At 39.2% G+C, this 27,213-nt stretch overlaps 1 protein-coding gene across 1 annotated transcript in view; it reads right to left on the bottom strand.

The window, feature by feature from the left end:
* Positions 1–6,059: 6,059 nt before the first annotated feature.
* The window catches only part of LOC150088495 (vitamin D 25-hydroxylase-like), a 42,009-nt gene continuing 20,855 nt past the window's right edge, over positions 6,060–27,213 (bottom strand). Inside the window, exons 4-8 of the mRNA XM_090370190.1 lie at positions 25,491–25,780; positions 18,997–19,112; positions 15,159–15,414; positions 13,484–13,671; positions 6,060–6,238 (exon numbers count right to left, since the gene is read on the bottom strand). Of these exons, the coding sequence (XP_090226316.1) occupies positions 6,060–6,238; positions 13,484–13,671; positions 15,159–15,414; positions 18,997–19,112; positions 25,491–25,780 (1,029 nt within the window). The remainder of the gene's footprint in view (positions 6,239–13,483; positions 13,672–15,158; positions 15,415–18,996; positions 19,113–25,490; positions 25,781–27,213) is intronic.

The following is a 27,213-nucleotide window of genomic DNA, read 5'->3' as shown; positions in this document are numbered from 1 at the left end:
TTGTATGTTATATATTGTTTTCTTGATTCTCAGTAATTCAGAGACTCTGAGCATATTTAAAAAAAGTATTGTATATATCTGTTTAATATAATAATTAGTAGGTGTAACTGAGGATAATTTGTTGAAGTTCTCCACTAGTAATTTGTGGAAGTTCTCCACCCTTGACTCAGGGATACACGTACGAAGTGCACAGGAGGTACAATATAATGTCTTATATATGTATAACGAGAATGTCAATGCATAATAATTGTGTGTACAAAAAAAAAAATGCACCGCTAAAAAGTCGCACATAGGGTCGGAGGATCTGTTCTTGGTATCGCTATACAGTTACGGTATCTCTTTCAAAAAAGGTGAAGAGGAAGTACCGCCGTTAACAATTATCCCACACCACACGAGAACACCGCCTCAAACGTAAGTGTTCCTTTCTGTGTTGTTGCAGGGATGGTATTCCTCGCTCTCTCCAGATGAAATAACATCTAGAATGTGTTTATATGCTAAAACTGGACTCATCAGAGAACAGAACTGTATCCCATTTGTCAGGGTTCAAATTCACATGTTTATTGCACCACTTTCGACGAGTTCTGTGATGGTTTGGGGTTAATGGGATACAAACCACTGACTTCCTTGCATACAGTCCACTTGAATCGAGCCTTCTTAACACAGTCCAGTTGGAAATGTTTTCACATGTTGCCACAACAACCTCAAGAGCTTGTTGATGACAGGACATCGCAAGTTTCCGTCTCTTGTTAGAACCAGATAGCTGTCTGTTCTGGTTGACATACCCTTCGGGCGACCTTGACCAGCTCTTCCTGAAATGGTTTCTATTCTCTGAAACTGCTTCCATATCGCCACTGGGCGTCACATGAACCTGCGCCTACTGCTGTCCGGCTTCAAGTCATCCAGTGGTCAGCTGTGTCAAATAACCATCTAAAGGACAATGACTTGCCTTGAGTATTGGAGATGTTGCTATCCCACTGAACAAGACAGAAAACGGGTTTGAAATGATATTGCCGCAACCCATGTTTTATGGGCATGAATAATTTGCAGAATGTACGGCTCTGTAAGGTGATATATCGATTTCTGTTAAGTAATCGGAATTTGCATGCCAGGTTGCCTATCGTGTCAAATATTTGGCTACACTGTTCACAATAAAATATTCACGAAAATCACTTTGTCCTGTTAATTTTGTCGAGCAGTGAATTTGTTCTTTGCAAAATAAATCTCGCTATAAGCGTAAATTAAGCAGTCAAAGGGATGGGATTATGACTTCCACACCTCCTACATCAATAAAAAGGACCCTATTCAGTATTTATAGAGTATTCACGCTTCGCAATTATGTTTCACGAACCAATATTTATTTATTCACGAAATAGATAAATATTGGTTCAGAACGTGGAATCTCATACAAACAAACTAAAAACAAAACAAAGGGAAAAATACATTTATAAAATAGAACCCAAAAAACCTTTTCGTACAATTTCTAAAATAGGATGTTATGTAAAATTTTTCGTGTCTCTGAAACAAAAGAAGACGCCATTTTAAACCGGACATTGATCATTCATATCGGAATATCAATATGCGTTTTCGTAACGGATTCAATCTGTAGTGAGGTCGAAGGGCGTTGATAATGGACAGGAATGAAAATCTCGTATCTTTCCAAGACGCGGCTTCAAAACGTACGATAAGATTCCCTGTAAATAGTTATCACTTGTTTGCTCCTAGAAGTAAGGCTGCTTCTTCATTCATAACAGAAAACACTCGCTACACCACGTGACCGAAATTTACTCAGTCCCATATCCATTAATAGCAAACGATGCATATCCAAGGCACCAAACAGCACCGGATAAATTTTAAGAAATAATAATAAAATGATAACAAATAATGGCGCTATGAGGTGATGGACAGTATTTAATGAGAGGTCATGCAAAAAATATTTATTATTTGCTTTATCTTGATATTAATTCAGCAAATCAAACTCCATCTATCTGATTCAACACCTATTTAGTTAAAGTGTCTCTGTTAATGAGCAAGTCCAGTTTTTCAAGAAACGTTATCAAAACTTTATCAACTGATTTATTTCATTGCTGGAACGTCGATGCCTCTCGAACACTTCAAGCAAGAGGATTCATACTTTTTTATGGTACATGTTCCCAAGAAGCTTGCCTATCGCTGATCTATAAAATTCCCAGTAATGTTTGTGTTTCTAGATGAGTTTAGATATAATTTTATTTATTATTGTTACTTTCGGCTTTTTAGAATTATTAGATAATTTTCATTTGGGACATATAGTTAAAATTTTAAGGGTACAGATATACACTAGTTTACTAAAAGTAACGGAACAGCACTACAACGTTTGAAAAAAATAAAAATAATGGGCAAATTAAGAAGTTGTAAGCCCACTTTGCCCACAGTGGCCGAAGTCCGTCGTAACTTACGACTAGTTCCTTGTAATGCAGAAGCCATTTGTGTTCATTACTCCTGCAGTGCAGTTCAGTTTTTGAAGAGGGACCTGTTCGCCTTTCCTTAATCAGGGGTTCCAGTTCATACCAAACATATTTGATCCGATTGGAGTCTTGATCCTGGGCTGACCAGAATCAGGACTGTTGCTCGCTTGGTTTCGACTACAATTTTACGCTTCTCGCTGTATTAGATGAATCATTATCATGGAGGCATCCTGTTTCATAGAACGCTGGAGCTATGGAATTACTCATAAAGCTAGTATAAGAAGCAGAATTGTTTTTGGAGTAGCAACCAACAGCCTAAATCCAGAGCATGAGACGTGGCCTTACATCATGACTCCCACTGCCTCCGAATTTCATTAGTAAACTGCAGTGGATGACTCAAAAAGGGACAGGCTAGATTCCACTGCAAACGACATTTGAGATTCGCTGGTGTGGTGTAGGAATGTCAACAATAATAAATGTCAAACCATCCATCTCCCAGAGCGTTAAATTAATTTGCAGAAATCAGCAACTACAACATAAGGATTTCCAAGAATATCGAACGTTAAAAGAAATACTATAAGCACAGAATGGGTTGTTAGGCAATTACTTCACTACTCGTTATGCAATCCAGCAAGTGCTCTACTTTTTGGTGTACATTTTAAACATTAGGGCGAGCCATTTAAGCTTTTAATTATTGTTTTGAAAGTCCTCTTGACCAGCATAGTGGTAATGATTACCGTTTCATCTGTTGAAAATACTAATGCTGTTAAAGTTTGAACATATTACCTGTTATTATCTGTTCTTCGCACTAATTGAATTGGTCTGTTCCTCTTTTTTTGTGTTGATTTTGATTTATTTTTTTCTTTTACCATGCTTTTTATTTTAGAGTTTTCAAAATCTATAAATGTGGAAAATTGTGGAAAACAGTCAAAAAAATCATAGGTTGGATGTTTTTAAGTGAACAAAAATAATGAATTGAAATATTCTCTACATTGTTTCTTCTTTATTAAATGGTCTTTAACCAATTCATATCCTGAAGGTCAAATACTCCAGTAAAGGATGTATTTTGCACTATCTCCTGTTATTCTTTCCTCTCATCGTGTTGACCGCAATCAGTTCTACTAACAACCTATTGCTATGCCATTTCGATGTCTCTTTCTTTATCCACTTCTCATTTTTATCTACCGTTTTATCTTTGTGCTTTTCAATGTGCATGGAAGCTGTGGACTTTCAGATAACAAAACATTGATTAACTTGGATTAAGTTACAGCGATAGCTCTTTACAATTGCTTAAGCACTCTTCTATTTGTTCTTTGCCTAATTCGTAATCGAGAAAAATGAGTGAAAATCTTCATTATTCCTGATCGATAATATTATTCTTGAAACTCAAACATTAACAAAAATCTTCACTACCTACTAAATTAATTCCCGTATTATTAAATATATCCATTTGAAATTAACCTTTTCAGATTCATTAAGCTTACATACTATATGACAGTTTTCCTCAGTGAAAGGACTTACAAAAAATTGTTCCTGATTGATTAATTAATCTTAACTTTAGTCTTCATCGACAGTGCCTCTTGGTCCACCAATTACTATAATTATTGTTAAATATTAATTATAATTAATTAAAACTTGAGCTTTCACAAAAAGCTCAAGTTTTAATTCAAGTGCACAACACAGTCCAAGCTTTTGGACTGTGGGTGGAGAGCTCTGGACAGCTCTGAATCATGCTGACATAAGCATATCTATAAGATTATGTGACAACAAAATCAATTCTTCCACTTGCTCAGACCTTAGTTCACCAAGTGACCGAGGAATTGGCTGCCGGCGTGCAATGCGACGTCCAAGGGTGTCCCAAACATGTTCCATCAGATTAAGTCTGGTGATCGCGCTGGTCACGGCCATCGTTGGATATCTTCAGTTTCATAATATTCCTCCACCAGTTGAGCTTTATGCGCAGTGGCGTTGTCGTGCATGAAATGAAAATCTGGACCAATCACAACTATAAAAAGTGGCACATAGTGTTCTCGGATCTGTTCTCGGTACTTCTGCTTAATTATGCTACCACTATCAGAAACATGAAGACGGGCGCCGCCGTTGATCATTATTCCACTCCACACGAGAACACCACCAACACCGTAAGGGTCCCTTTCTCTGATGTTGGAGGATTGGTACCACATTCCTAGTTGTCTCCAGATGAAATAACGTCTAGAATTGTGTTCAGCCTAAAACGGGACTTATCAGAGTACAGAACTGTACCCCATTTGTCAGGACTGATATCACATGTTCTTGGCACCAGTTTCGACGAGCTCTGAGGTGGTTTGGGTTAATGAGATAAAAACCACTGGTTCCCGTGCTTAGAGGCCACTAGAACTGAGACCTCTTAAACACAGTCCGGTTGGAAATGTTTTCACTTGTGCCGGAAGCGACCTGAAGAGACAGTTGATGACTGGACATCGTAGGATTCCGTCTTGCTGTTAGAGTAAGATAACGGTGCGTTCTGTCCTACTACTTCGCAAGCTGCACGAGTTACATCACGTTTTCTATGTGTTCTGTTAATTTTTTCGAGCAGCGTTTTTGTCTAGGATAGCATAAAAGGAAGAAAGAAGAAGCAAACTGAAGTCAGGAAATCCAAGGAGCAAAATGTGACATAATCACTAGATATATCAGAACATGTGGCATCACGAGCAGAAGCAACAGAAACTGGAGTTTTTCGATAATCTATGATTGCACCAGTAAAAGTTCGTCCTAAGGAAAGATCCTCTGTAGACTGTACAGCGTGAGTTTGCAAAATACAGCGTTTTGTGAAAGCGAGTTTAGCAACATTTTGGAGAGTGATAGAGATATCTTCAGACGAAAGTATTGTGGTTAGCCAAGTACACTAACTAAAAGCAAAGTTTTAGATGGTAATGATGAGTGGTTTTCTGAGGTCTTTGTAAAATTGACAGTCAAAGAAGATAAAATTATCGACAGTTAAAGAAACAGAATCTTCTTTAGTGCTGTAAGCGCATAAGGGGAGGTTAAAATAAAACAGTTTTGAATTTAAGGATTTATAGTTAGAGAATATAAAGGACGTGTAATGACTGGGTGTAAACCAGGTTCTAGCAATTTTTGTAGTTACAGTTTACATATTACGAGATATATTACGCTAATATATTACGAGATCAAAATTATTCATAAGAAACCACAAAACTAAGCTCTAATGACCAAATGGAGGCGATAGTATAAAAATAAATTCACCTATTTACGAGTATCAGTATTAAATTGAATAAATCAACAATAAGATAATGGAATGCTATATGATAAAAGTGTTTGTTCAAATGTATTCTTTATTCTCGTTGATCATCCAAAATATTTGATGTTAACATTTCAATGCAGACAATGTGATTTATTCATTGTACACCCTCCATCGACATAATTAAAATCCTGACTTTGTAAACATTTCCCCTATATAGAAATCGTGCACTGTAAATGGAAAAATCTGGCTAAAACCTGCAAATTTCCTGCTGTTTTTTTTAATTTAAAATTAATATAAATAATTAATATGTAAACTATGACAATAAGAAAGTTATGCCCATTAAGTTTTCTTTTTTAATTTATGATGAGTTGCTTTCATTTTCTTTTTGTGAGGCACACTTTCTGGGGGGTAGGCTGCAAGACGATTGCAAGAAGTCCTTTGAAATCAGCCACTGCACCATCTGGCAACTTTATATCAAATCGTTGTAGAATTGTTGCGAAATAAAGAAAAACAGAAACAAGAGCCATTTTTTCACCAGGACAAGACCTTTTACCTGAAAGTTAAAATAAATAAAAAATAATTAAATAAATTAAACAATTTTATTCCATAATGAAAAATTCATTTTTAATATTTAAGTTACGGTTATAAAATGAACTCGATTGGATTATTTATTTGGGGTCTGAACCAGAAAGAGGATGTAGCGACTGACTGGCTCTGATACACATAATTTCCAAGACCATCAGCGGTGGGTTGCAGAAGACATAAGGATTCTTCTACCCAGACTTTTATTACAGTGGCGACATCCTAAATGTATTTGGGCATCCGACTCCACTGTCCTGGACATGATTTTGTGATGCTAACTTTACTTTAAATGGTTCAGTTAAATTTTATTGTCAAATTTTCAGATTTTCCAACCTTTTTTCTTTCTTAAAGCTGCCCAACATGCGTTCGTTCTATGGACAGTCTCCTGTGTGCAATACACAGGAATGATCATTCCATGATCGAAGGGAAGAATGATCAATGCTAAGAATAACTGACAACAAATTTAAGCTATTAATAAAGTATACCAGCGAGTACGTCAAGTATCTGACCCACTTAAGTTAGACAATTATATGTACAAGTTTGAATTAATTTATTCTGAGGTTTACCTAACCAATAACACCTGCCATTTTCGAAAATTACGAATATATCATCCGAATGACAATGATGGATGAATAATCATAAAAAAATGAATAATAAAATATAAGCGTCTCGTCAGGGAAAATTCCAAATGTTCCTGACGAGACGTTTAGACCTGAGTCCTGTTTCTACATTTTTGTCCGGCAAGCCTTAAAAAATACATCAAAGAAGATTTTCAAAGAAACAAACAACGGATGGCTCTGCGATGCTTGTTATTTATTGAGCAAAATGAAGCCATCACTAACAAGAAATAAAAAAACTGAATCAAGAGTTTAGATTGGAGTGAAGTGGTTATTTTGCAGGCTGCACGATAGCCTCTGAATTTGTGGGTGCGATATGATTCCTGTAAGTACTGGCGCATCATATCTTCATGTCAATAGCTTGGTCAGTTTATGAATATTTGTCCAAATGACAATAAACATCCACGACGTCCACTCCATATTTGCATAGAAAATGCCTCTGGAGACAGTGAAGGGGAATTGGAAAATATTTTTTAGCCACCTAAGTATCCTACATTCTATATTTAGGAAGTTTTTAACGTACATTTCAGGATGACCTGATGACCGCTGCTGTTTCTCTACTAGAGATGGATAGCTTCTCCAGGGGGGGGGGGTCCGATTGGATATTGGGTTAAGAGGTTGGCTTGAGAAAGGTGATATATTACCATAATCCCTAAAGGTGTGATCTGCGCATTCTTCGAAAGCCTCTCATGTCATGTGGAAGCGTTGTTTCAAGTTGTTAAGGATTCTCTTTCCTACAGCAAGTTACTCATAGATTATTTTATAGGTATAGGTATAGGTATGCTGAGGGTCTGACGGTTCCGTGGATTTCTCCCACCTCCGCCTATGTTCTATGTATCGAGTGACAGTACCCTGTCTATGCCAGAGGTTTAAAAATAATGTATGGGTCATGTGGTATGTAGTTTGTTGTGCCCATTGTTCATCCGGCCTGTTGGCCGCCGGGCCCCCAGTGGAACCCGGCGTTACCATACCTAGCGACAGATTATTTTATAATGGGCTTGTCTCCTTATCCTGTTGAATATGGCTCTTTTCATTTTGAAAAAAAAAAGTATAGGATTCTGGCGTTTGTGTTTTTTGCCATTCTCGATAGGCTTTTTGTTTATCATTGAAAGATGATTTCATTTGCTTGTAGAACAAGGGCCTAGTCAATTCACAAATTCCTATTTTTCTTGATGCTCCTAATTGAGCGACAGTTCAAAGGTGATCTGCGATGCAGTCTATTGCTTGAGATGGAGGTAGTTTGTAGATCGTGTTTCAGTTTAAGCTTCTGAAGAATTATTTCTTCCTGGATGAACTTGGTCCAGCAAACAGACAAATCGGCCATAGAGCACACGCAATTAAGAGACATAAGACACAGCACGGCAGATGAATTTAATTATTCATCTACCGCAACGCGCAAGACATCAAACTCCTATCTAGTAACCTTCGATTCCAATCTGATCACTCCTCAATTACATGTAAACTGTCCTTACAGAGCAATTCTCTTGGGTTCCCTGACAAGTACTCCGCTGAATTGCCTACGATAGCCTTCTCTACTAAATATCTGAAGCCAGAAATCATTCTCCAATGCTTGATTCGGTTTGACTGGGGGCGTCTCTATTCTGAGCCGTTGGAGGGTGCCATTAAGCTCTTGTTCAATCAACTGAAGTCAATTGCACTACGTGGTGCAGCCAGAATCACTAGGATTGGTAACAGGTCGAATCGGGGTTTTAACAAGGAAAGTAAGACGGCTTTCATCAAGAAGCAGAAGGCCTACCGGAAATGTCAGAAAACCCAATTTCCCTCAGACCTTTCCACCTTTAAGAAAGAAAGAGTATGCTTCTTGAAAAATAAAAGGCAGGTCCTTAACCAAGCTGTTCTCGATAGGTTGAAGAGTGGTAGAAGGATCCTTTCGCATCATCATCATCTAGCCATTAACCAAAAGCTTGTCCAGGAATGGGCACATTTCAGCTTACAGCAAGGAGATTTTCCTGACTCTGATTCCTCTCTCTCGCAGGAGGACTGGTTACCTAGGGCACACTTGACTGAAATAGAAATAACTAGAGAGACCCTAATTGACGTGATTAATAAACTACCTAACAAAGCTACTGTGGGTCCGGATGGTTTCCCACTCTTTATTATCAACATTTGCAGCCCATATATAGTCGACCTTCTCCTTCACCTTTTCAGACAAATCCTGTAATCTGGAATGGTGCCTTCAATTTGGAGAACCTACAATGTTAAGCCCATTCCAAAGATCAAGAAATCCAAATCTCTTAAAGACCTGTGACCAATCTCCATCAGTTGTTCTTTACTCACATTTTTTGAGAAAGTAATTCAGCCAACAATTTCCCAGCATTCCTTTGCACACAGGCCCGAGTACCTGCATACCGTTCTGCACAGGAGCTCGACAGCCACCAATCTTCTTGATACCCTCTTCAGAATTCAGCGCACCCTTAACACCAAATCACAGATTGATATCATATTCCTCGACATTAAATCGGCTTTTGACAAAACACACCTCCCAGCTCTTTTTACCATTCTGAAACACTACTTCGGCCTGGCAGAAACCTTACTTCAAATTTTGAAGTCTATTTTACTTCCTAGACACCTGTCTGTGACCCACAATGACTTTCAGGTAACCATTGACGTCTTAAGGGGCATCCCGCAAGGAAGCGAACTGTCAGCTATCCTGTGTGCAGCAGTTTTGGAGCCTTTCCTAGCTCAGAATCCTAACTTTGTCTCTTATGCCGACGATCTGAAGTTCTACGTGAACTCAGATCATAATCATCAGATTCATGATATCAACAAACCAGCTTCTGGACAGATATTGAGCTTGGAATATTATCTTGCCACAATTGGAGCCCTTCCAAATCAACGCAACTGACGATAACCAAGAAGGGAGTCAAAAATGATATCGAAATCTTTGTTAGTGCGGAGCCGGTGCGAAAAGTGACCTCTCATACTGACCTTGGCCTCACCTGGGATGTTGGGCTCAGCTTTCAGCCTCACTTTGTCAGGATGAGGCAAAATACGTACGCGGCTCTTTGGGCAGTGCGTCAGGAGCTCGTTGGTGTTCATCAGCCAGCGCTGTTTGTTCGGCACATACTGAGGTGTATTACGCCGATCCCTCTCTGTGCATCAGAATTTGGTCATCTGCCCCTACCGCATACCTTCACAAGTATCTCAGTTTAGAGTACTGGTTGCTTAGATGGATGAACAGGGTGGTAGGCCACACCCTAACTATCTCCAGATCGATCCTACAAGCAAATCTGGGCACCACTCCCTTGAGACATATCCTCATGACAAAAAATGTTCTCACGATTGCACGACTTATAACGGGGCGAATTGATGCTCCATCGGTATCCACTTTAATATCTGGCCCGAGGAGGGCAAGAGAGGAGCACCCCGACCCCTGTCTCCCTCTGCGTCTTACGTTATCAAGCATTGATTCCCTGAGGAATATGTTTCCAGCTAATTGTCTTCGGATCTTCAATAAATTTAGAATCCATCCTGATAGGTTCTGTGAAGACAAATCCAACAGGAAGGAAATACTCAAGAACCACTACCACATAATGAATCTATGATACTCACCTGCACCTGGACATGACTGACTGTTTTTTTTTTTTTAACTTGCCTTTTTGTATTTGACAAAGACTTTGTCTTCATGTAATCATATATTTTGTATATTTTGTATATTATTGTATATTTTGTTTATTTAATCCTGTAAATGCACCTTAGTCTGTAAATATTCACATCCTTCTGGCTCAGAGCCGTCCCGGGGTGACCCAAGGTTTCTTGGGAAATAAACTGATTTTAATAATAATAATAATATTCGGGTGGCCTAAATATAATAGTTTTTTTTTTTTTTTTTTGGATGAACTTGGTGGAGAAAACGAGTTTTGTGGTTGTTGCGATTTTGTTTTTATTCTGGTTAATATTCTTAGGCGAGGGGCTAAATTCAATGATAAGAGGGCTGTGATGCGAGTTAAATCTTCCAAAATTCTGCAGAAGGGTAGCCTTACTTGTATTTAAGTAGATAAGATTGTCTGTGTGGGTAGCATGGTGGTATCGTCACCGTCCTCCACAAACCGGGTGGACCAATGGTAGTGCTGCTCTTCGTGGACTAATGTTATTAGTGGAGTCCCACAGGGTTCGGTGTTGGGTCCACTGTTGTTTTGTGTATTTATCAATGATATTGATGAAAGTATATCAGGCTTAATGTCGAAGTTTGCAGATGACACAAAGGTTGGCAGGGTTGTTAATGACAGTCATGGCAGTGTGCTACTGCAACAGGATCTAGATAATTTGGGCAGATGGCCTAAGAAGTGGCAACTGAAGTTTAACCTTGACAAATGCAAAGTATTGTATATGGGTAGAAGTAACCCCAGAGAAACGTACCAACTGTGTGGTACTACACTTAAGGTGGTAGAAAATGAAAAAGACCTGGGAGTAATTGTGCAGTCAGATATGAAGTTTTCTGAGCAATGCAGACAGGCTGCTAGGGCAGGTCATGGGGTTTTGTCAATGATATATAGGAATTTTGCTAGCAGGGAAAAGGAGGTGATTGTCCCTCTGTATAAGGCAATGGTCAGGCCACGCCTTGAGTACTGCGTACAGGTCTGGAGGCCTCATTTTAGGAAGGATGTAGATTTACTTGAGCGTGTACAGAGAAGGGCAACAAGATTGGTGAGGGGAATGAAGGGATCCTCTTACCAAGAGAGGCTTAAGTTCTGCAAATTGCAGTGGCTGGAGACTAGGCACCTGCGCGGTGATCTGATTGAGGTCTATAAGGCCTTGAATGGGTTGAGCACGCTGAATTCTGATGGGATCCTTCCACTTGTTCAGATTACGAACCTACGGGGACATAAGTTCAAATTAAGAAAGGACAGATGTAGAATAGATGTGCGGAAATTTGCCTTTAGCCAGCGGGTGGTTAATTGTTGGAACAAACTTCCATCTGTCGTTGTGGAAGTTGATAGGTTAAATAAATTTAAGGAGGAACTGGACAGGCATTTGGAGGGAATGGTGTGATTTTTTTTTTTTGGCTGATGCTGCATAAGCTCCTACACTTGCTTTCTTGCATCACGTGCCACTACTACTACTACCAGGCCCCGGGTTCGAATCCCGTCGATGACGCGTGGGACTTTAATGGGGTTTTTTCACTCCGTGGCTGAGTTAGTCGGTCTCAGGCGTAGATAGCAAAGTTATTCCCCCCCCTCCCAGAAACTGGGATTTTTCGTTCAGAAAAACAGACAAATGGACCATAGAACACACGCAATTTACAGACATAATGCACGGCAGATGAATTTAATTATTCGGGTTGCCTAAATATAATAGTTTTTTTTTTTTTTAGGAGATAAGATCAAGCTTCTGATCCTATCTTGTTGATGGGGGTCTGCAGAGGGAAAGTACCCAGTGATGAAATAAGGCTATCCAATTCTGGTTTCGCTTCTGCATAACATGGGAAGGGCATATTAAAGTCCCCTGTAATGAGATTGTGGGAAGGTTTTCTTTTAAGTACAGGGTTAATCAGGCGAATAGCTCCGTTCTAGACACCTTATTATGGTTTGGGGGTAGATATATTAAACAGACTTGGATGTTAAGAAGATTATTGCAACAAGTAACATTTACGCCTTCAAAGTTGGAGGAGTCACTTCTGATGGTATTTGTGATGTGCAGGCTTTTGTGAGAAAAGATAATTACACCACGCCCTCGTTTATGGTTACGTTCATTTGAGGTAATGGGTGGTAGGCGTTGGTCCCGTTAAGGAAGTGAAGTTGCTTGTCTGTGGTTAACCATGTTTCTGTTAGGCAGATAAACGTGAAGTCTTCAAGCAGCAAGAAGTTCCGTAGTGTCTGCAATTTATTCCACATACTCCAGACATTTTGATTGAAGAGGATAAGGGGTTCAGAGGAACTCCATCTTTGATATACTTTACTTGGTTGCTATGCATTACGATTCCGTTTTCCTTAGGCGTAGTCCACAAAGATCTTGACCTTCGCACTAAGAAGCCAGATATTCGGGCAGAGGAGGCTTTTTAGGTCCCAATGATTACATATTATTAGGAATGATGCATAAGTGCCATGTCTGGTTTTCATTTAATGGATTTCGACGTAGATTCCAGTTTGATTAGAGCGTGTAGAGTGGCCATTATTGTATTTGGGTCTAGTCTAATGGCAAAGAGTCTCACTTTCCCTGGTGCTGCTTTTATGCTCAAATTTGTGTCTGTTCCAATGATGAAATCATATTCAGTTTTTCGGGATTGTCTTTTTGTGTTATTACTTGGTTTCTTGGGGCCTCCACGTGGTTTGGTCGGGCAGTTCTGTTCTCCCTAAGTCGGAAAGGATATTGGTGCCTTTTCTGTGCTAAATACCTGGGGTGAGTGGCGAGATTTGTGCCTTGTTTTTTGATAACTGAGCTTACATAAATTAGCCGTTGTTCTTGTTTATCTCCAATATCGCTTCTAGCAAGTTGTTGACTCCACGCCACGTGGTCTAGGGGCGGTGATTTACTGAATATATCAAAAAATGGAAATCACTGAGGGACACCACTTTGAGAAAGATATATATTACATAAGTACTAAATATAAAAGAGTTGAATACGAATCTTTGACTTACCCATCGAAAAAGGAATAAGATATTCTGGTTTTTTGACGGCTTTTCCATCTGAAGACAAAAACCTTTCTGGAATGAAACTTTCTGGGTCCTCCCAGTACTTAGGGTCATGATGCACAGCCCAAAAGTTGGCAAGAACTATCGTTCCTTTAGGTATGTCATAGCCTGCGATAGTAGAATCTTCACTTGCTCTGTAAATGCATAATACTAGCGAATACAGTGAAAGTCTTTATTCACAACACTTATAATTCTACAGCTATTAAGAAACAATATTATGACGTAATGTATAAAATTATCTGTTATGGAATAAAATAATATTGTATAATGTATTATGTTTATAACCGTATAATAGATATTCCTACTAAATAAATTATGAAATGTCATTTAATTTTAATTTCATAAAAAATTATCTGTCCACAGATAAGGTTTCATCTATTTGTAGAGGTTATCAGAAATAAATTGCAGACATGTGTACCAATGAATTATCTTAGTTGTGACCCTATTTAAGGGTCGTAACTAAGGCAATTCACTTAATTTCCATCTTATGTCTGTATTTATTTCCATTTTGCATGTCATCAAGGCTGAAAACCCCTGTCATCAAGGCTGAAAAGCATACTAGGGAAAAACAAAGCAGCCCCGATTTAAGAGACCTCTAGAATTTTTTTCAGTCATCGACGGGATTCGAACCCAAACCTCTACAAAAAAACTGATAAATACTTAAAACACTGTACTGTCACGAAAGACTATATAAATTTTGACTGCCCTAAAAATTAGAAAGGGATCGAAATTTGTATTTATTTATTTATTTTTGAAGTGATCCATTCAGTATAAACCAGTATACTTTTAATAACAATTTTGCATACACATCACTAGGCATAATTCATGATATAGATGTTCCAATCGTAAATTATTTACGTGTTTTCTGGTATTTCGATGTGAATAATGAGTTACCCGAAGAAAGACCTCGCAAACTCAGCCACGTTGTAAAAAGAAAAAAAAAAATAATAATAAATAAATAAATATTGAAATTCAATGTTTGAAGATGAGGGCACTGAGAAAATTTCCGCTTTGCATGCGATATTGACAACATCTGTGTGAGTCAGCGATAAAATACTTTACCACTATTAATTGGTGAAAATTATCACAGAAAAAGAGTAGGGCTATTGGGGCCAAACCTTGGCTACATTCCTTCATTTTTATTAAGAAGCCAATACATATCTCGAGATTGTGGTGGTAGATCAACCATTGATTACTGTTCCTCTAGTGACATCTGAAATGTTTGTTTGCTGGCTATTAGAGTAGGAACGGGTATGTGTGTTATTATTATGTCTCTTCCTTTGGCCTAGATTCTAAACAGAGTTTAAAAATATTACTGGAATCTAGTTAACGAAAAACCAGAATGCAATACATATGGGCTGAGTGTGCGATCCCACGTACAAGATGTTATAATTAATCTATGTACATGAAGATGGAAGTAATTTTTGGAGGTACAATATTGATTCTGATAGAATAATAGAAAATATTCACAAAAATAGACATCAAAAAGCACATTTGGATGAACAAATTGCTGTTATGGTCCTTTGTGATATACGGAAACACAGAAATATAATAATTTCTAAATGGTAACAATTCTAAGCCATAATCAGTTCTTTAAATTTTTAAAATTCTGCATACTTACATCCTTTGCAGATTGATTGGAACGATTGTCTGCCATCTCGATATCTCTAGTAATGTTGCTTGAGTATAGGGAAGATGAAGGCGATCCTCCCACGATGGCATCCTTTCTCTTCCTACGATTTCATCTATTTCATCTTGGACACGTCGCTGTACATCGGGATATGTCGCCATTATCAGAAGACTCCACGAAAGTGTTACTGCAGTAGTATCGCTGCCAGCTCCAAAGAGTGCTCCTATATTTCCCATTAACATACTTTCTACATAAAAATATAAGCCTTTTCAGAATTTTGTTCAGGTTTGTGTCTGTATATTGATTATTAATAACTGATAATAAATTAAAAACGTTCAGAACTGCTTTAAAGGTCTTTTATAATATTTACTCGTTATCAATAATTTTAATAACTGTAAAAGTACATTTTTCTTAAAAGGCTAGGTTAGGTAACCTAACCTAACATAACGTAGCCATAAATTCTCCATCGATAACGACTGGACAGAGTATTATCAGCAAAGTTTCATTGACTGGCTTCATACTTGTTCCTAATAAATGACACTTGGATTTTAGGCTCCGTTCATCTCCACACCACTCCACATCGCATGATAAATAATTTTTAAACATTTCTTTTTTTTTTAATACTTCACTGCTTTCAGGAGTTTTCATTAATTTCCGTATTAATATAATTTTTAGTGTCATCTTCTCCATGGATTTCCCATCTACCCTATTCGATTGTTTTCTTCAGATCTTTATGGCGTTTATTTGGTTTCAAGCCACAAGAGAATTTTAGTCCATATTTAGCCAGCGTGTTTTATCCGTCAAAGAGTTCCTTTCTTCTCGGCGATCGGCTAAATTTATCCCCCATTGAGAGGACTTTTAAAAATTTTGCCACTCCTCACGGAATTCCAACTCACATCTCTCGAAATGAGAATGAGGCTAATTACTGATAAAAGGATACATTGAATGGTACGTTTTCTAGGACTAGCACCACTCAATACATCCTATGAATAATTGGCTAAGGCTATCTGTTTCTGTTTGCTATTTGCCAGTTTGTCTAGGTTCAAATTAATGAAATTATTGATTCAAATACTCTAAATTATAGATGCGATGTATATATATATATATCAGGATGTCTCAAAAATACACGGCATAACTTCAGGAATGAGTTCCTCATATGTAGATAATAAAAATATTTTTTGGTTTCCAAGTTTTGAAGGTCTGTCTATGACACCTAACTGGTCACATCACCTTATAGTATTTGTTCAAAATATCTACCTTCCGCCTGAATCCAGGCCTCACATCGATGTGTCATGGACTCGCGAAGAGGATGCCAAATTCCTGGCATGTTTCGTATTGTCTCAAACCTGCCACAATTCGATTGCGGAGAGTTTCCACATCAGCTACCGGAGTCGAATACAGCAATGACTTTAAATGGCTCGACAAGAAGAAATCTAGTGGATTTAAATCAGTGAGGGTGGAGGCCAGGCAGTTGGTCCACCTCTACCTATCCATCGACCAGAAAACCTTCGTTTCAGGTAATTGCGGGCTAGGTGGCTGAAATGTGCGGGAGCGCCATTGTGCATGAAGTGTGCTTGTTGACGAATGATGGCGTGTCGTTCAAGAAATCAGGCATGTTGTTTTCCGGAAAGTTTCTGTACGCCTGCCTTGTGAGTTTGTTTGGAAATACATTGGGCCCAAATAACTTATCACTAAAAACACCCGCCCAGACGTTGAGGCTGAACCGCTGTTGGTAATGTGATGGAAGAATTGCATGTGGGTTTTCCTCAGCCCATACATGCTGATTGTGAAAGTTTTGGATTCCGTCTCGTGTGAACTGTGCTTCAGCTGCGAATATCACTAAGGCAGAAAAGTGAGGAGTTGTACCACACTGCTGCACGAACCACTGGCCGAACATTACACGCGCAGGGTAATCTGCTGGTGACAAGACTTGTACCCGTTGCAGATGGTAAGGATACAGTTCGTGTTCTCGCAACACTCTCCAAATAGTCGAACATTGAACAGCCAGTTGCATTGCTATTGTGCGTGTGCTGATTCCAGGAGTGGCATGCACAACATCCAAAATCTCCTCCTCTACTTCAGGAGTCGTAGATCTTGGTCGTCCTCTGACGGCAGCACGAGGTGTAAAGGTCCCATGTTCACAAAGGCGACGATGGATACCTTCAAACGTTTTCCTGTCTGGATATCTTCGTTCTGGGAACCTTTCGTGGTACTAACGAGGAGCCTCCAGAGCATTGTCGTCTGCCAAACAGTACATAAAATGCATATCCGCTTGCTCCTGATTTGAGTACATGGTCGGAATGAAAAACCACCAGATTCTGTGGATTTCCCATTGTGATGAAGGAAATCACTTGCAGGAGATAAGACATTCCGGTTAATAACTCGGGAACCAAGCATTTCTGGAACTATGTTGATATAAAATATTTTTATTGTCTACATAAGAGGAACTCACTCCTGAAGTTATGCCGTGTATTTTTGAGATATCCTGTATAACGGACCCAACTCATTTTGAAGCAAAATAACTGGTTATAATCATTAATACCCTTCCAGCCTTCAAATCATCGGCACACTTTGACAGCTTCGCCTATACTTACTCTCTCAACAACGCCGTTAAGGAAGTTATAAGCACGAGGAGGGTCTCTGCACTGTTCCATGAGCGATACCATTTTCTACACTAGTTCATCCTGAAGAGTAGTCATTTGTGTTATCTCTTTTAGACAGTTCCTGCTCCGATGGAGAACCTTACAAAAAACCAACTTTCTCCATTTTTTTACAATAGCCTTTCATACGGAAGTGCATTAAGAGCTTTTCTGAATCGAAGTAAATAATATAAAATCTGTTTCTTGTATACAGTTGTAATAATATCTCAACATAATAATTGACTAAACTGGTCAGAGGAGTCTTCTCCTTCGCGAGTCCGTGCTGAAATCCATTAAGGACATCGTTCCCATGGAAATGGTCCTGTATTGCATCCTTCATTAGAAATTCTATGGTTCTTCCCAAAGAAGTTAAACTCCGTAGTCTATAACTCATTTTCTTCTTTTCTTCCCAAGTCTCTTTTGCATCTCCTTTGTAATTTGGGGAATTATTACTTCACCCTTCTAAAAGTTTTTTTTTTCCAGTATAATAATAACCTTATTAACAATTCCAGTATAATGATAAGCCTGTTAAAAATTCCAATGTGTGATGCACTTGCTCTTTTAATATAACAGGACGTTAGCGTCCAACCCTTGAGCCTTACTTCGATCAGTCTTTGCAGCTTTTCTCTTAGACACTTTGCCGAGATCGTTATACCACATATTTTACATAAAGTTTGCTCGTTGTCGCTATTACTCGATGGTTCAAATGGTTTTTCAGCGGTAAATATTACTGAAAAGTACCTATTCAACTCATCTGCAGCATCTGCTGGACCGTCTATGACTTTGATACTTCGATAAATTAGGAACCTGTTGTTACAACCTTCAATTGTAGTACAGGTGAAATTTTTTCAGTTTTACGAATAATTTTATTATTTTCTTTTTTTATTTTTATTTTAATTTGAAATCAAATACCACAGCGAATATTAGAGTTGGTAAAATCGCTGTCTTCTTCACACTGGATGGAAAAGACCGACTCCGAATTTATCATTTACTTGAAAGAATTTTTGTGGAGTTTTTGGATAAATACCGTGGCCAAGTTAGTTGGTCTCAGGCGAGGGTTGCATTGCTTTTCATCCAGCAAACCGGCAACTCGACTACACAATAAACACAATTTACAGGTATAATATATACTACATAATATGGCCTAAGTGAAAAATAATTTTATTATTATTCTTTTGAGTGATAATTACCATTGAAGGAGCTGTTTAATTCATTTTCTCGTTTTTTAATTTCTACCACAAATCCCTCGATATAACTTCCAATGCTATCTGGATCAGCTTTCTTCTTAATAGGTTCAGCTTCACTCCTGTAAAAGGATAAAATAAAATACAGCTGTAGGAAATACAATAATACGCAATCACACTCTGAATCTTCAGAGCGTAATGAAATGAACCATCTCGCTAATTATTTTAGTCTCTCTATAACTAATAATGCGTTATCAATATAATTCAAATATACAGCAGCATAGACTAAAACTATAAGAAAATTTACTTTTTCTTTATTATTTATCAACTAGCGTAGGAGGGCATTCGTAAGTAATTAAAGTTGATTTTTCATTTAATTAAATTAAAATTTGATTTAATTTTCTTCTATCATCTTTTATAATGTGATATTTGGCAATTCTAATACAACTCCTATAAACGTTCCTTGTATCTGTTCGAAGTTTCTCTCTGTCTCTGATTTCATTGTTATTGTATGGTGCACCACAAATCACAAAATTTCACTCGCATCATCGCAAGCTCCACGAGTTACAGGACGTTCTCTATGTTGTGTAACTTGTGGAGCTTGCGATTAAGGGTTTTGTAACTCGTTCAGTAACTCGTTCTGTTAAATTTTTCGAGCAGTTTTAGCTTTTCCAGGTTTCAATTAGAATCATATCAGAGACTCGAGGAATTCTTAAAACACTCTTCAAGAAGGGTTATATTTAGCTGATGTCAAGAGGAGGATGTTGAATTTTAGTTCTCTGAGTTACATGTGGTTTTTCATCCAGTACCACATGCCAAGTTGGACGGTGAATGCACACTTATACGCCAAATATCCTGTGTCCAGTATAAACTCAAATTTTTAAATTTATCTGGAATCATCCGAAAATTGTGCCATAAACTAGAGAATTTAAATAGCCGTTCAGCCATAAATTTTTCGATTTTAAATCCGAGGGTCAAACATAATTGTCTCCAGGGACTCACATCTGATGGGTATGGGCTTCGCACACCCAAAGTCCTGAGCTGGATAACATCATTCTTCTCTTTCTTGGTCATTCCTCTCTACTTCTGACTCTCTTCTCTCTCTTTTTTTCAGGGTAACATGGGATTTTTTTGGGCTGGTGCAGCACAAGTCTCAGGCTTCCTTGCACCCTGTGACTAATAATTATAATAATAATAATAAGGGAAAAAGAATCAGTAGACGAACTTGTTCTGTAAACATTCCACTATTGATCAAAATAGAAAACCTCATATTTAAGTATTGTTTATGCTACCGTACAGTTTTTCTTATCAAGACGCCTTGATATGTTATTGTTGTAGCATGGTTTGAGGAGCATCACCGATTAAGGCCATATTGCTCCATGTACACTGAGTGGATAGCAATCATGGGGTTCCTACATAGTGACCGGTAAGCCCACGTTTCTCCCGGATAGGGACAGTCAAACTGCGAGGCATTGAGTCCACTAGTTCACGAAAGCGTTCTACACGTATTTCATTCCATGCTTGCTGCGCCGCTGTCCATGATTCCATCACATTCCTGGGTGGATGATCCAAAGCTCGAACGGACCTTTCACAAAGGTGGAACCCTGTGGAGCATCACAAAGCTGCTCCACAGGGTTCATATCCGGTGAACGGGGAGGCCATTCCATGATGGTAAAATTTGCGGAATAGTCTACAAACCACGTTCTAGTAACCCCGGCTCTGTGGCGCATTGTCCTGCTGGAAGAGTCCATTGCCCTGTGGGTACACGATGATCATGAAGGGATGCAGATGGGCTGCAAGAATGGACACGTAACCTGGACATTTGAGAGATGCGTCATGACGTACTAGATGTCCCAACTTGTGCCAGTTGAACACGCTGCAGAACCGTTACCGACCGTTCACCTGCCTAAACAGTTCCTTGTTGACATGACGGGTGCATGTTATGCACGTAAAATGCACACGTAACATGCACCAATAAATGGAAATGGGGCTCATCCAATCAGGAGACCCATCTCCAATCATCGAATATCCAGTACCAATGTTCTTTCGCCCAGTTGAGGCGTGGAGTCCTGTGTCGTGGTGTTAGCAATGAGAATTTGGTGGTCGGCGGCTTCCATAACCTATTGTGGCTAATGATCAGCTGACGATCGTGGTGGAGACGTTTTTGGTACCTCTCTTGTTGAAGTCAGCAGTGATGTGTAACTGTCCCTCTCCGATTTTCTTAAATAATGCGAGACAGATGTCGACGGCCACGTTCATCCATCACCTTTCCTCGCCCACAGCGCTACCCACGATGAGATGTTATTCCGTAAATGACGCATTCCTGATACTGTCGAACGGGGATAGTGCAATTTCTATACCACTTCCTCGATAGAGTGGCCCATGCATTGGGCATCCAATATCATCCCTCTTTCAAACTCGATTAACTCCCGATGTTTATCCATACTGACATTGATTACCGTCTACGTGAATGCAATGTACCTATATACCTGCCAAGCGGTGGGTTTGTTCACTGGCGAGAGGGGTGACAGTGTCGCATTGTCCAGGAACCATATTTTGCATGAATTCTGTCCTTTCAGTGTATACTGTCTGTAAATTTTATGTGCAATGTGGTCGATTTTCTGCTCATGTCTGCATGGTACTCCATTCCTGCAAAACATTTTCAGCATCTTATTCAATCCATGCCTAGATGAATTCAGGCTGTTTTGAATGATAAAGGTGGCTCAACACGCTACTAGTAGGTGTACCGAATAAAGTGGCAGCACAGTGTATATTCGTAGTGTATTTCGCCCTTATTCTTGCACTGGTTTCATACATGGTTTCTCATGAGAAAGACGTTTACTAAGGAAGACTGTTTTTAAATAATTTTTCATATCAAGACTACATCTTGATATGAAACATCCGAGTTTCCTGGAGAAAAAATATGCGTGGGACCAGTTAATTCAACCACGTTGTGAAAAAAACCATAACATTCCTCACATCATTGACGGGATTTGAACCCAGGTCTGTTCCACACGGTGCGGGGAGGACAATGTTTCTACAAACTGTATCACCCACGAAGAGTACATCTTGATATGAAAAATTAAATAAAAAAAAGAAATCTTCTTTAACAAACGTCTTTCTCATAAGAACCCATGTATAAAACCAGTGCAAAAATAAGGACGAATATACACTGTGCTGCCACTTTATTCGGTACACCTATCTATTAGTGTATTGAGCCTCCTTTTGCCTTCAAAACAAGCCAGAATTCGTCTAGGCATGGATTGAATAAGATGCTGAAAACGTTGTGCAGGAATGGAGTACCATGCAGACATGAGTGTGTGACGCAGTTCCTTGAGACTCGAAGGAGGTGTAGGCCTGCAGCGAACAGCTCTTTCCAGCTCATCCCAAAGATGTTTGATAGGACTGAGCTCCATGGACTGAGCGGGCCACTGCAGAAAAGAAAAGTCATTGTCATGTTCCTGGAACCATTCCATAGTGATTCGGGCTTTGTTAACTGGCGCATTATTCTGCTGGAAATAACGATCTGACTTGGGATAAAGTGTCAACATGAACCGATGCACTTCGTCAGCAACGATGTTTAGGTACGATGTGGCATTCAGACGTGAATCTATGGGTATCAATGGACCCAATGTGTACCAAGAAAACATTCCCCACACCATAACACTGTCCCCACCACCTTGCACAGTAGTCGTCAGAGATGACGGGGTCCATGGATTCATGTTGTTTTTGCCAAATTCGGAGCTTTCCATCAACATGATGGACCAGAAACTTCGACTCGTCAGACCAAGCAACTGTTTTCCAATCCTCGATAGTTCAGTGCAGGTATTGCTGTGCCCACAGGAGCCGTGCTCTCTTGTTCTTCATTGATAACAAAGGTACGCGATGTGGCCGTCGGCTGTTGTAGCCCATTCGCCACAAAGTGCGACTAGTGGTTCGTTGCAATATATTTTATTCTGCGCACCAAGGTTTTATTCTGGGGTGATGTGCAACACTGTGGCCCGTCTGTTTGCTTGCACACTTCTAGCCATCCTCCTGTGACCTCTCTTATCAAAAAGTGATTTTTTTCCACAGGAATGCCATTGAGAAGATGTTTTCTGTTAGTTGCACCATTCTCGATACACCCTTGAAACTGTGGTGCGTGAAAACTTCAGGAGAATTGCCGTTTCAGAGATGCTTTGTCCAGCATGTCTTGCACCTGCTACAATTCCACGCCCGTTAGATCACTCCTTTTCCCCATTCTTGCTACGGTTTGTACGCTTAACTGATACTAGAAAGTTTGTTCTGCAGAATTTATATCCACAATGTGGTCATGTGACTTGCAACGTTGTGGGACAAACCATTTGTGTGCACAGCAGGGGCGTACCTAATAAAGTGGCAGCACAGTGTATATACCATATACACTGTGAGGAAGGCAGAGTGTATGGAAGGTGGAGTATTGGGGAAAGAAACAGAGAAGAGGAGAGCATAGTAGAACACGCATTGACATTCGACCTGGCGATAGTTAACACCTACTTGGAAAAGAAAGCAAGCCAGCTGATAACTTACAGGAGTTGGGAAAGGACAAGCCAAAATGACCATATCATGTGCTGTAGGGGGCATCTAATGGAAATGAGGAACAGCAAGGTGATAAACTGAGAAAGTGTGTATGCGCACAGCATAGATTGCTTGTGGCCGATTGGGAGGTTGCAGTGGACAAAAGTAGGAAATATTCATGACAGAGTGAGAAAAGGATAAAGTGGTGGAGATTGAAAGAGGAGGGTTTGAAGAAGGAGTTCAGGGAAAAGGCGCTAAAAGGAATAAAGTTACCGGAAGACGTACAAGATTGGTGGAAAACAAATAGTTGTTTCTTAAGAAAAGTTGGTGAAGAGTTGTTGGGGAAAACATCAGGAAAGGAGACGCCGGAGGGAAAGGAGGCTTGGTGGTGGAATGAGGAAGAGCAATGGATGATAAAACAAAAGAAAGAGATGAAGAAAAGATGGGATGTAACAGGTAGCCAGGAAGATAAAGAAGAATATACAATAGCAAATAAGGAGGCAAAAAGGGCTAGAGCAGTGGACGAGGCCCATGGGGAACTGGAAAAAAACAGGGAGATATGCAACTGAAGAGAATAGCCAAAGCGAGAGATAAAGCATCGAAGGACTTCTCATCAATAAAACAGATGAAAGATACAGGGAGATGCAAGTAGAGTTGCACATGGTGTTCATAGACCTGGAAAAAGCATATGATAGAGTGCCCAGACCAGAGTTATGGAGATGTATGAGGGAGAAGGGTACATCGGAAAAGTACGTAAGGCTTGTGAAGGATATGTACGAGGGAGCGGTGACTCAGGTTAAGAGCAGTGTAGGTATGACTGAGGGGTTCTCTGTAGAAATTGGACTGCACCAGGGATCAGCTCTCAGCCCATATCTGTTTGATCTGGTAATGGATATGTTGGTGAGAGAAGTGAAGAGTAGAGCACCATGGAGTATGCTGTTCGCGGATGATATTATACTGTCCGAATCATCCTAAGGAAAGGCAGAGAAGAAATTGGAGAAATGGAGGAAAGTTTTGGAAGATATAGGCATGAGGATAAGTAGAACAAAGACAGAATATATGGTATTGAATGGAGAAGTTGAGAGTACAATAAAATTGCAGGAGGAAAAGTTACCATCTGTTTCGAAATTTAAGTACATCTGGGATCGAACGTTGAGAGGGATGGAGGATTGAGTGCAGAAATACAGCACAGAGTGCAATGTGGATGGCTGAACTGGAGAAAGATGAGTGGGGTGCTGTGTGATAAGAAAGTTAATTTTAGAATGAAGGGAAGAGTGTATAAAACTGTAGTTAGACCCGCATTGATGTACAGTGCTGAGACATGGGCGATTACAAGGGCCCAGGAGAAGAAGATGGAAGAGGCAGAGAGATGAGGATGCTAAGATGATGTGTGGTGTGACGAGGAAGGGCAGGTTAAGAAATGACTACATTAGAGGTACAGTTAAGGTGGGCCTCTGAGTAAAAAAAATACAGGAATCTAGGTTGAGGTGGCTTGGTCATGTGGAACGAAGAAGTGACGAGTATGTAGGGAAGAGGTGTGAAAAGCTGGAGGTGATAGGGAAGAGGAAGAGGGGGAGATCTAAGCTGAGATGGAAGGACAAGGTGGCAGAGGATTTGAAAGAGAGAGGATGGAGGAGAGAGGAAGCCCTGGTTAGAAAGGAATGGAGGAAGAGAATTAAGGAAGGGAAGGCCAACCCCCTATGAACGTGGGAAGAAGGCGAGGACAAAGAAGAAGAAGAAAAAGAAGACAGTGTATATACCATAGGCATAACGACTAAATCCTATATAAGAATATCTGGTAAATTCTGATTTCACTGTTTTCTGTAGCATTCACAGCATTCACATGTGCCATTTTGTTTCAAATCAATACAGTATATGATATGTAATATCTGTATAGCTGATCATTACTATTTCACAAGCACTCAGAATAAAATATAAAGAGGTGTTCCACACTTGATACTTACCTTATAAACTCATTGAATTCCACCATTAATTTTATCATCGGCATGAACCTTAGCACTGAAATTAACAACGGCGACAGCCAATGGAAATACGTGGGAAAATCAAAGGTTGGAGAGTGCTCGCTTCCTTTCATGAAGAGTTCATTAATGAACTTTATTCTTTCTTTGGTGAACTGCTTTCCGAAAACCATGGACGTCATATTGTTGATGGTGCTAGAAAGAATGGCATTTTTCGGGTTAAAAGGCGCGCCGTTGTGAGCTTCAATCCCTTTTATAAACTCACATATTTCGTCCTGTTGTACAAAAGAAAAAAAAACGATTAGTTTCTCATCCTAAACAGACAGATGTAGAAAAAGCACCAATAACAATTAAAATTTTCATAAATATGGGCAAAAATTAATAAAAATCCCGTAGAACCTACAGCTCATTAGATATATCTAGTTGGCTAGGTCACTAGGTGCTTTAGGTCGGAAGTTGATCATCTCAATTGGAAAGTTTGTACATTCGAGTGTTTCTATCGAACTTGATTTTGTATGCTCACTAAATAACGATAAATGTATTAGTAATTCTATAGGTAAGAGTCACTCTACCAATCGGATCGAGTTCCTGACATCCAGCTCTTCAAGTTGATGGATTGAGATTGTTCATACTTCTGCTCAGATAATCGAATTTTTCTGTTTTTATTTTCAATTACTTTGCGCATAAGCGCACACAGACATCCCCACCCCTGCTCTTGTAAGCGTTAAAGTTGTAGACCAAAGAATAGACCCTTTTCTGAGTATTTTTCTACACCCTCCTCTTGGCTACAATTGTTTTTCTTGGGTAAATGCTATAAACTATAAGTTCACTGAGGACTGCAAAAACAATGAGTATATACTGAAGATTCCTTATCGATGAGATTTGCATTTCAATTCAAATACATTAGAACAATTTAAGGGAATATTTGAATACAAAGGAAAGTGGGAATGTGAAAAATGTTCAAATAATGATGACAAAATTACAACGGCATTACAAACTACACGTACGAGTGTTCCACAAAAAATACATACTCCTATTGCTGATGATCAGGTTTGTTGTGAGGGCTTATCTGTAGAACCATATGCTAAATTGGCATGCAGATATGTCTTAAAATAACACTTAAAATTTAAATAAAACGAATATTGCAAATGACTGATATAGCTCTCATCAATCAAGGAATGGTTCAAAATCAGCTAACCCAAAAGATATCTATAATTCTTCCTATTAGTGAGAAAGCTAATAGCAGAAAAAATCCAATGAGAGAGTGCGAATTCGAGAAACAGTATAATATCAAAGGAAACTCGAGGAAAAATGTGAGAAATAACCAAGAGAACAGATCATTGTATCAGCCAGGATAGTTTATATGATTCCCGAAAAGAACCAATGGAACTTGTGGAACAGAAATTGTCCAAGTTTGGATGGAATCTGCCAAATTATTTTAACGAGACAGCAAAGGAGGTAAGGAAACCATTATCCATATTAATGAGATCATCCTTGGATTCAGGGGCTCTCACTATGGACTGGAGACGTGCGAGTGTATCCCCAGTTCACCAAGGAGAATCAAAAGGCGACAGGAGTAATTACAGACCTGTTAGCTTAACTTCCATTCCAGAAAGTTAAGCTAATAGAAAAATGACTGTCATCGATTGATGAAGTAATGTAGGATCTAAACAGGAATGCAGTTATAGTGGAGTAGGGATTTGTTAAG

The sequence above is a fragment of the Mastigoproctus giganteus genome, chromosome 3 (genome assembly GCF_048544385.1).
Source record: "Mastigoproctus giganteus isolate SK-2022 chromosome 3, ASM4854438v1, whole genome shotgun sequence".
Classification (NCBI taxonomy): domain Eukaryota; kingdom Metazoa; phylum Arthropoda; class Arachnida; order Uropygi; family Thelyphonidae; genus Mastigoproctus; species Mastigoproctus giganteus.
The sequence above is the reverse complement of the archived record's forward strand: the minus strand, read 5'-3'. Positions and strand labels throughout refer to the sequence as shown.